This window comes from Megalobrama amblycephala, linkage group LG24, assembly GCF_018812025.1.
Source record: "Megalobrama amblycephala isolate DHTTF-2021 linkage group LG24, ASM1881202v1, whole genome shotgun sequence".
NCBI lineage: Eukaryota > Metazoa > Chordata > Actinopteri > Cypriniformes > Xenocyprididae > Megalobrama > Megalobrama amblycephala.
Window position 1 is genome coordinate 28,794,065 of NC_063067.1, and position 15,986 is coordinate 28,810,050.

At 38.0% G+C, this 15,986-nt stretch overlaps 1 protein-coding gene across 1 annotated transcript; it reads left to right on the top strand.

The window, feature by feature from the left end:
* Positions 1 to 1,180: 1,180 nt before the first annotated feature.
* ddx23 (DEAD (Asp-Glu-Ala-Asp) box polypeptide 23) lies at positions 1,181 to 14,172 on the top strand. The gene is made up of 17 exons (XM_048177493.1): positions 1,181 to 1,333; positions 1,771 to 1,952; positions 2,040 to 2,153; positions 4,208 to 4,301; positions 4,385 to 4,450; positions 4,528 to 4,666; positions 4,853 to 4,986; positions 9,113 to 9,225; positions 9,412 to 9,555; positions 10,137 to 10,362; positions 10,503 to 10,648; positions 10,746 to 10,923; positions 12,383 to 12,625; positions 12,775 to 12,926; positions 13,029 to 13,137; positions 13,230 to 13,404; positions 13,539 to 14,172. Exons 2-17 carry the CDS (start codon positions 1,771 to 1,773, stop codon positions 13,760 to 13,762), a joined length of 2,439 nt encoding a protein of 812 aa, XP_048033450.1. The 5' UTR covers positions 1,181 to 1,333; the 3' UTR covers positions 13,763 to 14,172.
* Positions 14,173 to 15,986: the final 1,814 nt, after the last annotated feature.

Consider the following 15,986-nt stretch of genomic DNA (forward strand, 5'->3'; position numbering starts at 1 on the left):
GGACTATTTGTATGAAATATAGCGTGTTTATTATAGGCCTAAATGATTTATAATAATTTAAACTTAATTTAAAATGTTACAACAAAAGCATAAAATAAATACATTTTAGGAAACAGAATTCTCCTTTACATTATTATTATTATAGCAAATTCAGGGGCCGGTTGCATAAACCACTTGGACTAGTCTTAAAAGTTAAAGGATTGGTTCACTTTTAAATAAAATTGTTCCTGATAATTTACTCACTCTCATGTCATCCAAGATGTTCATGTCTTTCTTTCTTCAGTCGAAAAGAAATTAAGGTTTTTGATGAAAACATTCCAGGATTTTCTCCTTATAGTGGACTTCAATGGACTCCAAACGGTTGAAGGTCAAAATGACAGTTTCAGTGCAGCTTCAAAGGGCTTTAAACGATACCAGACGATGAATAAGGGTCTTATCTAGAAAAACGATTGGTCATTTTTAAAAAAAATACAACTGTATATGCTTTATAAACACAAAATATTGCCTTGAACGTACTTCCGCTTTCAGCATTCTTCAAAAAGCTTACGCTGTATGTCCTACGCATTCCTTATTCAACTTACGAAAAAAAGTAACTGGCTCCGCGTTTGTTCCGTAAGTAGAATAGGGAAGGCGTAGGACATTCAGCGTAAACTTTTTGAAGAATACGAAAAAGTGCAGTTTTGGCAGAAGCACTTGGAAGGCGAACGTTTGTTTATAAAAAGTATATACACTTGTATTTTTTTTTTCGAAAATGACCAAATCGTTTCGCTAGATAAGACCCTTATTCCTTGTCTGGGATTGTTTAAAGCTCTTTGAAGCTGCACTGAAACTGTAATTTTGACCTTCAACCCGATGAACCCCACTGAAGTCCACTATAAGGAGAATAATCCTGGAAAGTTTTCATCAAAAACCTTAATTTCTTTTCGACTGACGAAAGAAAGACATGAACATCTTGGATGACATGGGGGTGAGTAAATTATCAGGAAATTTTTATTTAAAAGTGTACTAATCCTTTAAGACACTATTTTTTTCTTGAAGAGTGGTCCTAATTTTTTAAAGTCTGTTACATAAAAAGGTAGATTGGAGTAATTGGAATAGGGAAAATAACATTGATTACCCCTTGGTTAACTGCAAGTTGGTCAAACTAGTTCTTAAGGCACAGTCTTAATATAATGACTAAGTTTATGCAACTGGCCCCAGGGCTTTGGAAAGTAGTTTTGGACTACATCTCCCACAATCCCTCACAGGAAGTCCGTCATATGTTGACGCCAAACAAAATGGCGGCTTAGTGAAACGCACAGGCTTCGCAAGCGTCTTGATTCTGATCCCTAAAGTAAGTAACTGCATGAAATTTCTTCTATTTTTTAATATCAGCACAGTTGACGTGTTCTTAATAAATTTGTTTTACTCGTTATAGTCTTGTTCTGGTTCTTAAAGGTTTTGTTTATTGAAGGCAGCAGGCCATTGCTGTGTTCAGAGCTGCGCCTGTGTGGAGTTAGACGATATTATGAAAACTCCAGTGCGTTTTGTCATTATTGCACGTGTAATTGTATAGTTACATATTTCAGCTGTGTTTTAATGACTGCACTTAATGTAATATGACGAATTTTGCCTAAACAAGCAGTGTTGTTTGGAAACAAACATATATCCAAAATGTATGCGTGATATATAACAATTAGTCTTGCACTTAAAATCAGATTAGCTGTAACTTGTCTCATAAACATGCGTCACAACATAATGCATCTGGCCTTGTTTTCCTCCTCTGTCCAGATGGCTGGCGAGTCTTCTGACAAGAAGGAGCTGGACAGCGCAGTGAAGGAGCGGGAGGCCCGTAAGCGCAGTCGCTCTCGCTCCCGAGACCGCGATCGGAAGGGATCTCCGGGCAGAGAACGCAAACGGCATCGGTCTCGTGAACGCAAGCGCTCCCGCAGCAGATCCAAATCTCCAGACCGGTGTGTAGGGCTTTATACTCTCCTTTTCTCATGTGATTGATGATAATCACTTGTAATCTAACTCTAGCTCTGCTTATCTGTTTTTAGAGATCGTCGTCAAAAAGACAAAGAAAGAGACAGAGAGAAGGACAGAGACAGGGACCGCAAAGACAGAGAGAGAATCAGGGACAGACGGGACAAAGACCGATCCAAGAAATCAAGGTTTGAATCATACTTGCCTCACAAACCTTTTCAGGGCTGAACAATAAGGATGTCAAGAAGATGCTTGCAAATTTGAATGTTTTTGGTGATGTACTGAACATTGTTTTTGCAAAATACTGCGGCTTTACTTGTCACCAAGGTCACCAGTTAAAGTCCCCCTGTAGTCAATAATTTTATTCCTTAAAACTCATATTTGATCACCAAAATGACACATTTAATGTTTTTTCCTGTGAAAAAAAAAAAAATCTTCATGCCTTAAAATAGCTTGACTGTAACTCTACACTCTTGCCTGGTTTAAAGGTGCCGTAGAATGCGTTTTCAAAAGATGTAATATAAGTCTGAGGTGTCCCCTGAATGTGTCTGTGAAGTTTCAGCTCAAAATACCCCATAGATTTTTTTAAATAAATTTTTTTAACTGCCTATTTTGGGCCATCATTAAATATGCGCTGATTCAGGCTGCTGCCCCTTTAAATTCTCGTGCATAAACAGAGTTCACACAGCTAATATTACCCTCAAAATGGATCTTTACAAAGTGTTCGTCATGCAGCATGTCAAATTGCATAAGTACAGTATTTATTTGGATGTTTACATTTGATTCTGAATGAGTTTGGTAGTGCTCCGTGGCTAAAGCTAACATTACACACTGTTGGAGAGATTTATAAAGAATGAAGTTATGAATTATTTATGAATTATACAGACTGCAAGTGTTTAAAAATGAAAATAGCGATGGCTTTCTTGTCTCCGTGAATACAGTAAGAAACGATGGTAACTTTAACCACATTTAACAGTACATTAGCAACATGCTAACGAAACATTTAGAAAGACAATTTACAAATATCACTAAAAATATCATGTTATCATGGATTATGTCAGTTATTATTGCTCCATCTGCCATTTTTCGCTATTGTCCTTGCTTGCTTACCTAGTCTGATGATTCAGCTGTGCAGGTAATCGCTGCACATTGGTATCATTTTTTGCAACATCGGACACATAACAGTAATTAATATGATTAGCCTTTTGCTTAAATATTGGTGCTTTTCCACTGCGTGGAACGACTCGGTTTGGTTCAGCACGGCTCGGAGCGCTTTACCTCAAAAGAGGTGGAACTATTTAAAGGTGCAGTAAGCAATTTCTGAAAATCTCTGTTGATATTTGAATTCACCAAAACAAACTTAAAAGGATCACACCCTTATCTTGATAGCTCCGCCCCAAATTCACAAACACACTATGCAGCACAGGCACCTCCCCCCTAATGAGTTGACACGCCCCTTACTGCTGATTGACTACAAGTTTGTTTTGGTGCTTGGTCTGATCCGCTTTCAACAGCGTTTCTCAGATATTGCTTACTGCACTTTTAAGCGAGCCTTCCCATGCAGTGGAAAAGCGCCATATGTTATCAAACAGCTAATAACAAACAGCTAAGCGCCATATGTTATCAAACCCCTGTATGTATGTGTATATATTTATATATTTTGTGTGTATATATATATATGGGCAATATATCGCATGCGATTCTCACGCGCATTTCGTCAGTAAAGCCGGTTCCCTGATTACCGTTAAATCGCCATCACCTGCTTTCAAATGGAGCGCCATTTAACAGACAGAGCCGTAGTTCACTGATAAGCCACGCAATATCACGTTCATATCGCAGATGAATCGCCTTCGATAATGAACACGATATTTGCGTGGCTTATCAGTGAACTACGGCTCTGTTTATTAAATGCCGCTCCATTTGAAAGCAGGTGATGGCGATTTAACGGTAATCAGGGAACCGGCTTTACTGACGAAATGCGCGTGAGAATCGCATGCGATATATCGCCCATCCCTAATAAATAAATATATATATATATATATACACATACATACAGGGGTTTGACAAAATGTGAACAACACCCATTATTATAGGGGTTAATTTGTATAGGCTACAGTGAAAAAAAATCTGTGTGTGTATATATAGATATATGCATACAATGTCTAGATATTTTAAATATTTAAATTAAAATAATGTAAATATGTTAGTACTTAGTTATAAAGTGTTTTTTTTCTTCTCTCAGGAGCAATTCTCCAAAATCCAAGGATTTGAAATTAAAGAGGGATAAGGATGTGAAAAAAGAGGAAGATGAGGAAGATGAGAAGAAGAAAAAGAAGGTGCCCTATTAGAAGACATTTCAAGTTTGAAAGTTGTATATTGTGTACTTTTTTGACTTGGACTTTTCTGCAATCTGTTTCAGGTGCAGCCTCTCTCTCTTGAAGAGCTGCTTGCAAAGAAGAAGGCAGAAGAAGAGGCAGAGTCTAAGGTAAAGTGGTTCTATATATTCATGCAAATTAGTGCACTCCATTTTTTTTTTTTCTTAAACATATCCTCCTGTTGCAGCCCAAGTTCTTGTCCAAAGCGGAGCGAGAAGCTGAAGCCATCAAACGGAGAGAGCAGCAGACAGAGGAACGCCGCAGACAGGTGGAGGATGAGAGGAAGAAAAGAAGAGTATTTCAGGACATTGGCAGAAAGATGCTAGGTGAGAGGCTAGAACAAATAATAGCGTCTGTAGAAACACGGTTATACTTTTATTATTGGAGTTTTGTAGCATTTAGTTTGTCTATTAGCTTTGAAGCCATCTATATGCTAGTGCACTCCTGAATGTTGACTATAATTTTTGGTTTTTATCTTTTCTTCTCATCATCTTGCTTTATCTAATTTGCAGAGGATCCGCAGGAGCGTGAACGGCGGGAAAGAAGGGAGCGGATGGAAAGAGAGAACAATGGGAATGATGAGGATGATGGACGGCAGAAGATTAGAGAAGAAAAAGACAAAGGAAAAGAGCTGCAGGCCATTAAGGTGATGAGTTTGACACCTATTCAGCAGGAGAAAACACTAACCAATTCTTTAGATCTTTGTCTTGAATGAGAGTAATCTTAAAGGCAAATAAAATAGTATTTAAACTAGGGCTGTCAATTTAGTGTGTTCATTTAATTAATTAGTTATGGGGAAAAATAACTCGTTAAAAGTGACGCATGTAACGCACCCGCCCCAGACCTACGTAGGTCATCTTACATTTGATAAAGTTGATTGGTGACGAACATGAAGCAGGGCAACAATCACCGTGTGATGGAGCCTATAGAACGCTGTTATATGCCCCCAAAATTCAAGATATCAGAGCAAAGCCCGTTTTTTCTCATATTTATATCATGATATAAATCACACGAGTGCTGTTTTTGTCCCAAATACCCAAAGAGTGCAAATGTGATATTGATTTTATACAACAGTTCAATAAATAAGTTAACAGGGTCCTTAAAAAGTCTTAAAATGTCTGAAATAAAGTTTTCCTAATAAAAGGCCTTAAAAAGTATTAAATTGTCTTAAATTCTGATTCGATGGGTCTTAAATAGTTTTGGTCACATCACCGCAAAAAAAAAAAAAAAAAAGTCTGATGAACTCGATGACAGTTTACAATCATTGAACAGACTGAAGAATGTTTTTCCCGCTATGGATACTGCATCATCAAAGAGAACTGAGGGAGCAGAATATAGGTCGAATTACAGTTAGCTGACCAGTCTCCTGGCTTTAAAACGGGTAAATTAATGTTTATTGAAAAATGGCTCGAGAATGATGAGTCCATGCGACCACAATTCGCCTGTCTTTTAAACTTTTGACAAAATCACACCGGAACATTCAAATCTGCGTTTGCGCTGCGCTGAGCCAGAGAGAGCAGTTAGGTATGAAACAGCTTCACAAACAGTCTTGTCAACAACACAGTCGTTATTTCTGTGTAACAAATATTCATATTATCATAGAAGAATGGGGATAAAAGTGTATAGTTCGTATATATAAACCCTAGGACTGTCAAAATTAACGCGTTATTAACTCGTTAACGCAAATTAACGCAGCATGCATTTTCTGTTTGACCCGTGGCCTAGCACGTAGTTGGAGAAATGGAGATGCAGCCATAGGGGGCATTCACGTCGCATCTAAAAATGCGTGGAAAGTGCAGACGCACCGCTTTCATCTTATCCAAAGCACCCGTGGCGTCTGTCGTTGCTATGCAACCATGAGCTGCATTCTCCACAATGATGAGGAAGTTTCAGCAAAGGATAACCCCACAATGATGACAATTGTTATTGTTCTTTCAAACATTTGAAAAAATAAATAAATAAATAAATAAAAAGGCAAAGGATAACCCCAATTGATTTCTAGCCCTTGCATTAGCTCTACTACCAGATATATTTATGCAGATGAGAAATAAAAACCCGCCCTGTACAGCTATGATCAGCTGTTTGGTTGAGCTTTAGATGTTTTATGGAAATAATGTAAAGATACAAATTATTATTATTTTTTTTAATTTAAGTTTTTATTGGAAAAAGATACAATTTCACAATATCAGTTTGACATTTGTCACTTTTACAGCATTTCAAAGAAAAAAAAAAAAAAAAAAACTGCTCAAAGGTCTTCGACAAAAACCGATCAATATATCTCGTTAAATTATATTCCAATTTTAGCAAAAACTATTTACAAAAGAAAGTGGGTGTAGACACAATATTTATATAAACACAAAACATATGATCTATAACAAAAAAATATTTGGTTCAATGGGGGTTATAAACTCAATCCATTTAGACCAAAAATCAACAAACATATCTTTTTGGTTATTTATACAGAAAGTAATTTTCTCCATAATAAAAATACTTCTTACAATGTCAATCCATTCCGGTATTTGTGGTGGGTTAGGTTTGTACCAGCATCTAGTAATAGCTTTTTTACTTGAAGCAAGAATAATTCTGTACATATATTTGTTTTTCTTAACCCAGGAAACCATTGACACCTTTCCCATGTAGAGTGCCTCAAAACTGAAATCAACTGAAATGTCTAAAATTTTTTCCAATACATTATGTATATCTTTCCAAAAACTTTTGATGATAGGACAACCCCAAAATATGTGAAAATGGTTAGCGTCCTGTGAGCCGCAAAGTCTCCAACAATTTGAGTTGCCCAGAAATTTATTTTTCTGTTTTGGAGTAATGAAAAACCGAATAGCGTTTTTCCAGCAAAATTCTCTCCAATAAGAAGAACGAGAAGCTGCCCATTGAAATTCACATATATTTTTCCAGTCTTCAGTTGAGATGGTGATACCACTTTCTTTCTCCCATCTCTCCTTGATGTACAGAGATGAATCTCCTTGCATATCCATCAGAGCTCCATATAGTTTAGTAATAGTCTTTAACATTGGTTCAGCCTTATAAGCTGAACAGAATATTTTAACTAGAGGACTCTTAATTGGATCTTCATCAGTCCCCTTTTTAATTTTCTGACAGAAATGATGTCGGAGCTGAAGGTATCTGAAAAAATCCTTGGACTCTAAATTAAATTTTTCTTTTAGAGAATTAAAGTCTATCAATTGCCCTTTATCTATAATTGAACAATAAGCAGTGATCCCTTTCTTGGCCCATAGTCTAAACCGCATGTCTAAAGTATTTGGTTTAAAATCCGAATCATATGAAGCCCATTTCGTAAAGATACAAATTAAAATATGCAATTAATCACAAGTCAACACATGACAATCATGCAATTAATCGTGATTAAATATTTTAATCGATTGACAGCCCTAACAAACACTGATGTCTAAGCAATCAAAATAGAGTGAATCACCTTTTGAAAGTAACTATTTTATCAATTACATCGTTATGCCACTAGGTGGTGATGAGACTGTTTAAAAATGTATTTTGCATTGAATCATTCATTCAAGAAATTTGTTAAAAAAAAAAAAAGTACTTATAAGTCATTGAATTATTCATTCAAAGCAATTAGCACTTTGTCAGAACCTCTAGTAAATGTTTTGTTTAGTAGTCTGTTCAGAATTGTGGGAGAATCGTGATCTCTGTTTGAAAAAAATTGTTTCTTAATTTATCCAGAATCGTGCAGGTCTAATATATAGGCTATCATGCGTATTTCTATCGCAGGTTTGGTCTTAAATTTCATATACGGTGTTATTAAAAAGGTCTTAAAAAGGTCTTAAATTTAACTTGTTTATATCTGTAGACACCCTGGTTAATATTGTTATAATATAGACAATTTTGTCTACTTTTGCTCAGATTTGCCTGTTATTCCTTGTGGGGTGTAAAATACTGTAATATCTCTCTTTCTTTGTAATCTAACAGTTACTTTTCATGAGACCGCCTCAATGAAGTATGCGGTCGACAAATGCGACCTCCGGAGGACGCAGCCTTCGAAATGAGACGCAGCTATTGACTTACTCATTTAGACATTTACCGCCACCTACTGGCAGTTTTAGTTTCTTATTTAGAGTATTATTTTCATTAAAAAAAAAAATATTTCATTTTTTCATATTAATAAAAATCCTATTAAAGGTATAGTTCAACCAAAATTTAAAATTTTGTCATCATTTACTCACCCTCATGGCTGTTAATGCCTAAAAGTTTGTGTAATAAATTCTATGTTGAATCAAATAAAATATTTTTTTTTTCTAAAGCTACTTTTTGTAATGTCTATTTGATGCTTTTCTCATTTAACACAATAATGACTTTAAGTTACTCAGTTAAATTTAATGTGCAATTAAATTAGATTAATCGCCACATTGTGTAATTCGATTAAAAAATGTAATCACTTGACAGCCCTATTTTAAACATACACCTATATTACCTATGCCAGACCGGGTATTGGTAAAAATGTAGAAATACTAGATTGCACAGAATTAGCAGAGTGTGTCAGGTAGAAAAAGAGTTAAGTTTTTAATATTGAGTAAACTGTTACTAAATATGCCTTTGGGTATATGTAAAGCAAATGTTGGCCAAAGAAAAATCTATGAAATTCATTTGCACGTTTAGAGCAGTTTCTGCCCACAGAATATCATCTTTCCATGTATTTTTCCCTTTCCCTGCTGTGCATTGAAGTGCATTGGGTGGATATGTGTCTTTGACAAATAGTGAACCGATACTTATTTTCTCTTTAGGAGCGATATCTTGGTGGGATGAAGAAACGGCGGCGTACTCGCCATCTGAACGACAGGAAGTTTGTCTTTGAGTGGGATGCGTCTGAAGACACATCAACCGACTACAATCCAATGTAAGCATGTATTGAGACACCTCAAATTACTGCACATGAATGTCCAGATTATTTTTTGTATATTTTATTGCATTGCATTTGGTCATGACTTCCTCAGGTCACTCGTTTTACATATGTATGTATGTATAGTATATGTGAGAGAGGAGCTAAAGAGTTAGTTAACAACACAAGGCTGTTTGTGTTTAGCTATAAAGAAAAGCATCAAGTTCAGCTGTACGGCCGAGGCTTCATCGCCGGCATCGACCTCAAGCAGCAGAAGAGAGACCAGTCCCGATTCTATGGAGACCTGATGGAGAAGAGACGAACACTTGAAGAGAAGGAGCAAGAAGAGTAAGATCCACACACTTCATTCAGTATTCAGTATATACCTCATTTGGGCTCAGTTTTTTTTTTTTTTTTTTTTTTTTTTAAAGAAATTAATACTATTCAACAGGGATGCATTAAATCATTAATATCAAATGTGACTAACATTTATAATGTCACAATTTTCTATTGCAAATAAATGTTCTTTTGATATTTTGAGTCTCGAAAAAAGCATCACATTTGCAGAAAAATATTTGGTACAACTGTTTTCAACATTGATAATGATAATAAAAGTTTCTTGAGCATCAAATCATCATATTAGAATGATTTCTGAAGGATCATGTGACACTGAAGACTGGAGTAATGATGCTGAAAATTCAGATTTGACATCACAGGAATAAATTACATTTTAAACTGTATTAAATAGACAACAATTATGTTAAATCGTAAAAACAGCAATTTTGTGAAATAATTTATGTTTTCAACAAAAACACCCAATGACAGGGTTGTATGATACAAGGGAGAGCTAATGCTTCCATTATGGAAAATGGAAATTATAATCAAATGTTCAGTTTTAATGATATGATATTAATTATGTAATTTCACAGACTGAGGCTGAAGAAAGTCCGAAAGAAGGAGGCTAAGCAGCGCTGGGATGACCGACACTGGTCTCAGAAGAAGCTGGATGAGATGACAGACAGAGACTGGAGAATTTTCAGAGAGGACTACAGCATCACCACCAAAGGAGGGAAGATCCCCAACCCCATCCGCAACTGGAAGGAGTATTCACTGCCACCACACATTCTGGAGGTCATCGAAAAGTGTGGCTATAAGGTCAGTGTGTTTCTGTTTGCTGACATGATTAGATTGTTCTGCGAATGTTTAAAAATGCTCATGACGTATGGCATCCATCCATGTAAATGTGTTTTTGTATATATTAAAAATGTTTTCTTTAAATGTTCATTCTTCGTCAGGATCCTACACCTATCCAGAGGCAGGCCATTCCTATTGGTCTACAGAACCGCGACATCATTGGTGTGGCCGAGACTGGTAGCGGTAAAACCGCCGCCTTCCTCATTCCCTTGTTGGTCTGGATCACCACTCTACCTAAGATTGACAGGTGAGCTCACTTTTTTCTGTCACACTTTTATGTGCCAACACATGTTTTGAGGAATCAGATAAAATATGGGAAACTTTGTGTGTGTGTTTGACTGTAGGATTGAGGACTCTGATCAGGGACCTTATGCTGTAATTCTGGCCCCAACTCGTGAGCTGGCACAGCAGATCGAGGAGGAGACCATAAAATTCGGCAAACCGCTGGGGATCCGGACAGTAGCCGTGATTGGTGGAATATCCAGAGAGGATCAAGGGTTCAAACTCAGGATGGGTTGCGAGGTGAGTGTAAAATACCTTCCATTAGCCAATTGTTATTAATTATTCATGTTTAATCATTTTATGCTGCTGTTGTCAGGGTTATTACGCTTAAACATTTTGTTACTTGAAATAAATATATATAACTTATTTCGGCTAGTTGCCAAAGCAACATTTTCATTTAGTTTAACTTGTAGTAAAATAACTAAAACTGAAATAAGTTGCTAAAAAGTATATAGACATTAAAAATAAATAAGTAAATAAATAAATAAAAATGACGAACAACATTACTAAAATGAAAACAAAAAATACAAAAATAAAAACTAATTAACAGCATCTCTATATTTAGTGATATTAAAATAACACTGGTCGATGTCTGTATTCGTAATAGGGCTGTCAAAAAAAAATTCCAATTTCAAATATTCCTCGAATAAAAAAAAAAAAGAAAAAAAAGGCACATTCGAATGTAAAACCCGTGCATTCGAATTTTTGCACTGTCAAGAGGAGCGCAGGCCACGATGGCCTAACTGAAGCAGCTTGTTTATGTTATCCAGTACAGCGTGGTGCAGGGTGCATTAATTGATAAATATAAGGATCAAAAATGAGCGCGCTGAAGTTGACGCAAGAAAAAAAAAACTGCGCTGTCTGCTATGGCCAACCAGTTCACGGCATATGCAGTCAGACCCTAAGCAGTGCTGAAAAGGCATCAGGCCTTTGGAGCAGATGGATATGTATGAAAGAGAAGCTACGCTACCCGCTGACAAAAACCCTCTCAGTTGGTGGCAAAAACAGTGCGGTATGTTTGTTTCCACATATTGCGCAGCTGGCAAAGATACTTGACCATACCTGCCACAACGGTCAGGGGTGCGTTTCCCAAAGCGAACTATGGTCGCAAGTTCCGTCGTTACCAAGAGAGTTCAGTGGGACTTAAGGCCATAGTTGACTAACGATGCTTTCGGGAAACACACCCCCAGAGCTGAGCGCGTGTTTTCATCAGCTGGAAACATTGTCAAAAAAAAAAAAAAACCATCTGGTGTTTTGACGAGCAATATGTGTAGTGAGCGGATTGTTTCTGAATGGCAGGTCGCTATTTTGTGTTCATGTAGTACAAACATTACGCTGTCTGTTGAAGCGTGTTTTCTCAGTTTAGTGTCGTGATGTACTTACAGTTTTTATGCACTTTTAAAAACAGTTGTTTGAAAAAAAAAAAGTGAATTTCATTTCAATAAAAGATGCGATGCTTGATTTGGTGTATATTTGCTTATTGCGCTCGCTTGCGCTCTCTTATGGGCATAGCAGACAATAAAGTACTTTTTCCTCTAACATTAAGTATTGCCTTTAGAATTCGAATATAATTCGAATTTTGCAAATATTTCAGAAAGAATTTCGAATTTAGCTTTTCAGCCATTTTGACAGCCCTAATTGGTAATAGATAAGCTCACTGTAGTTGTAGATCTGATGTGTTTTGCTTCCTCATTCTCAGATCGTCATAGCCACACCTGGTCGTTTGATCGATGTGTTGGAAAACCGATACCTCGTCCTGAGCAGGTGCACGTATGTAGTACTGGATGAAGCCGACAGAATGATTGACATGGGCTTTGAACCCGACGTCCAGAAGATTCTGGAGTACATTCCTGTGACTAATCAGAAGCCAGACACAGATGATGCTGAGGACCCCGAAAAAATGATGCAGAACTTTGAGTCAGGCAAACACAAATACAGACAGGTAACAGATACTGAGTTATCACAGTTTAAAAAGGAAATAACTGATTCTGATTCCCCATTATGAAATGAAGTCACATATTCTATTGCTTACTTTAGTTCCCTTTTTCCTCTTTTAATTTCATATTATTGCACGTCCCTTCGTTTTCTCAGACGGTCATGTTTACAGCCACTATGCCTCCTGCAGTGGAGCGTTTGGCCAGAAGTTACCTCCGACGGCCTGCGGTTGTGTACATCGGCTCTGCTGGCAAACCACACGAGAGAGTGGAGCAGAAGGTCATCCTCATGTCTGAGGGTGAAAAGAGGTCAGAGCGCACACGTCAACTGTAACCCCTCATATTCAAGTGGAAGCTGTCATTAGAAATATACTAAACCTTTTCTTGCAAATGTTCTTGTGTGGTAAACAGGAAGAAGCTGCTTGAAGTTTTGGCAAGTGGCTTCGAGCCGCCCATCATCATCTTCGTTAACCAAAAGAAGGGTTGTGATGTGCTGGCTAAGTCTCTGGAGAAGATGGGAGTGAGTACACAGTGTTTATTACTGTCTGTAATTCTTTATAGAAATAACTTTCAGTCAATAACTCTCAATCGTTCTTTTCCTCTCTTGTGCAGTACAATGCTTGTACACTTCATGGTGGTAAAGGTCAGGAACAGAGAGAGTTCGCCCTGTCCAACCTGAAGGCCGGAGCTAAGGACATCCTGGTGGCCACAGATGTGGCAGGCAGAGGTATCGACATCCACGATGTCTCCATGGTCCTCAACTACGACATGGCCAAGAACATTGAGGGTAAGTCCGACATCATTTCTGTCACTTTATCCATTAAACCTTTTTCCCTTTAGAACTGTTAAATTGTTATTTCAGGGGACATCCTGTTTACTGTGCCCATTTTGAGGATTAATTTTTAACGTTGCTTTTCTCAGACTATATCCATCGTATTGGCCGAACGGGTCGTGCTGGAAAGAGTGGTATGGCGATGACATTCCTGACCAAAGAAGACTCTTCTGTGTTCTACGACCTGAAACAGGCCATCTTAGAAAGCCCCGTGTCCACTTGCCCGCCCGAGCTGGCCAATCACCCAGAAGCCCAGCACAAGCCCGGCACCATCCTTACCAAGAAGAGGAGAGAGGAGACCATCTTTGCTTGAGCCAAACCCCTCACACATGTTGTTGTTTTTCTTTTGTGCATCTTGTGACTGTGCTGTTTCTTCTCACCAGATTCTTCATAAGAGACACTCAGTAATGCATGGGATCATAAATCACCGTTTTCTGACAGATAAACCAGTGATAAACAAGTGTAGAACTCTGTGATGAAACTGCGGTAGAGAGAAATCATCCCTTGACACCATCAGATGGACAGTTGGTTAAACGTAAAAATGGTAGAACAGCACACCTCCTTTTGTTTTTTACACATTACGTGTAATTGTGTTGTGTAATTTTTAAATTGTGTAAAAATACCAATTCATTAATGCATTTGTAGATAACCCCATTTCAGTCAGAGGATGAGTAAAACTGTTCATTCACTCTGTGGATTAATAATAAAGTCCTTTAGACTGAATAATGTGTTGTTTGAAGTTTATTTGATTATATTTCTCTAGCACAAACTTTGGTACAGCAAACACAAGATGGAAAGATTTGATGATGGAGAAAATCAGTAGTGACAAAGTCCCTTTCAGCCAAATTTACAACCCGTCCATTCACCTCAGCCTTTCCGACATTACGGTTCATACCCCCTATTCTCTCATCTACATGGTTAGCAGAAAAACGACCAACTTTTATCTACATCTTCCATCTTAACTCCTTCCTCAGTCCATATAACCTTTTTCTGAAAGCGTTCATTCCAGGTACACTGATCTTGCATCACCTCAAGAACCACTCTTTTTTTTTTCTGAAACCAGGAAAATGCCCACTACCAAACTATTCCTGAACAGAAAGAATAGAAGGAAAACTAAAAACAAAAACACCTCATGGAAGAGCATTTTATTTTGTTGTTTAATACATTCAGGACAGAATGAGCCAGTGATGGTTCTGTAACGTCCAGTCTATAAAATCGAACACAAGTGTGAGGCGAAGCCCAACTTAATGCTGCACATATGTTCTGAACTAAAACGCCCTTAAACAGTACCCATGAGGTAGCCATACCTCTGGTAGAATGAGCTCTCAGCCCTTCCAGAGGACCAAGACCCATGCTATTATAACCTAATATAACCGCTTCCACCACCCACTGGGACAGGCACTGGCGTGAAATAGGTTTACCCTTATTCCTTAGTGCCTTCATTCTGTTCACATAGTGATGCAAAGCAAGGACAGGGCACAAACAAAGAAGCCTCTCATCTTCCGATGAGGAAAAAGTCGGTGAATGAAAAGCCAGTAAATCCACCTGCTTACAGGTGAGAGCTGACTCGCTCACTTTAGGCACAAAAGCTGGATTAGTTTTGAGAGTTACTTTAGAGTAATCCGTAGCAAACAGCATACAAGTTTTGAACAAAAAAAGCATGAGGTTCACTAACCCACTTAATAGTCAATAGAGCCAATAATAAAGCAACCTTTAGCAAAAGGAGCTATAAATCAATACTCTCTATAGGCTCAAAAGGGGACTGAGATAAGGCATTAAGGACCACAGATTCCACCGCAGAATCAGTGGCTTTGAAACCCTGTTCTATCGCTGCACACCTCCATACGAGCTGGTGTTGACCTATGGTGTTTCTGTCAATCGCCACATGGCATGCAGAAACTGGAGCCAGATATACATTATTTCTTGTAGGATAGCTTTGCCCTTGTTTAAAAGCTCCTGCAGGAAGTAAAAAACATCCACAACTGAACAGAGAAAAGGAACAATGTGTCTGTACGCACCATTGCTCAAACAAATTCCATTTCCCACCATACGGAGAGCACTTTGAAGCTGCTTTTGCGCTCTTAATTGTTTCAATCACCCTTGGAGGCAAACTCATAATGCTTAAGTCTCATGGGCCAAGCTAAGAGAGCCACTTTGTCCATGGCTGGGTGAAAGATCTCCCCACGCAACAGGAGAGGCCTAGGCTGGTCGCATAGGAGTTGAATATCTCTGTCAGCCACAACTTCCCTGGCCAGTTCAGGACTCTTCTTAGAATAGGCATGATCAGACTCAGTGGAGGAAATGTGTACCACAGTGCATTTGGCCACAGGTGAACCAGAGCATCCACACCCATAGGCACATCATCTCTCACCAGAGAGAAGAATAGAGGGCACTGAGGGTTTTTGTGCAAGGAAACGAGATCTATGGCAGCTCGGCCGAACATCTCTCACAACTGGCTCACTACCTGAGGGTGCAGAGTCCATTCCCCTTAGAGAGCATTTGCTCTGGATAGGAGATCCACCCCTGCATTCATTATT

Bases quoted from the DNA above. Each gene is read 5' to 3' on its own strand.
- ddx23 (XM_048177493.1), top strand. From the start codon at position 1,771: ATGGCTGGCGAGTCTTCTGACAAGAAGGAGCTGGACAGCGCAGTGAAG. The intron at 2,154-4,207 runs GTTTGAATCATA...TTCTTCTCTCAG, and splicing joins GACCGATCCAAGAAATCAAG to GAGCAATTCTCCAAAATCCA. The intron at 4,451-4,527 runs GTAAAGTGGTTC...CTCCTGTTGCAG, and splicing joins AAGAAGAGGCAGAGTCTAAG to CCCAAGTTCTTGTCCAAAGC.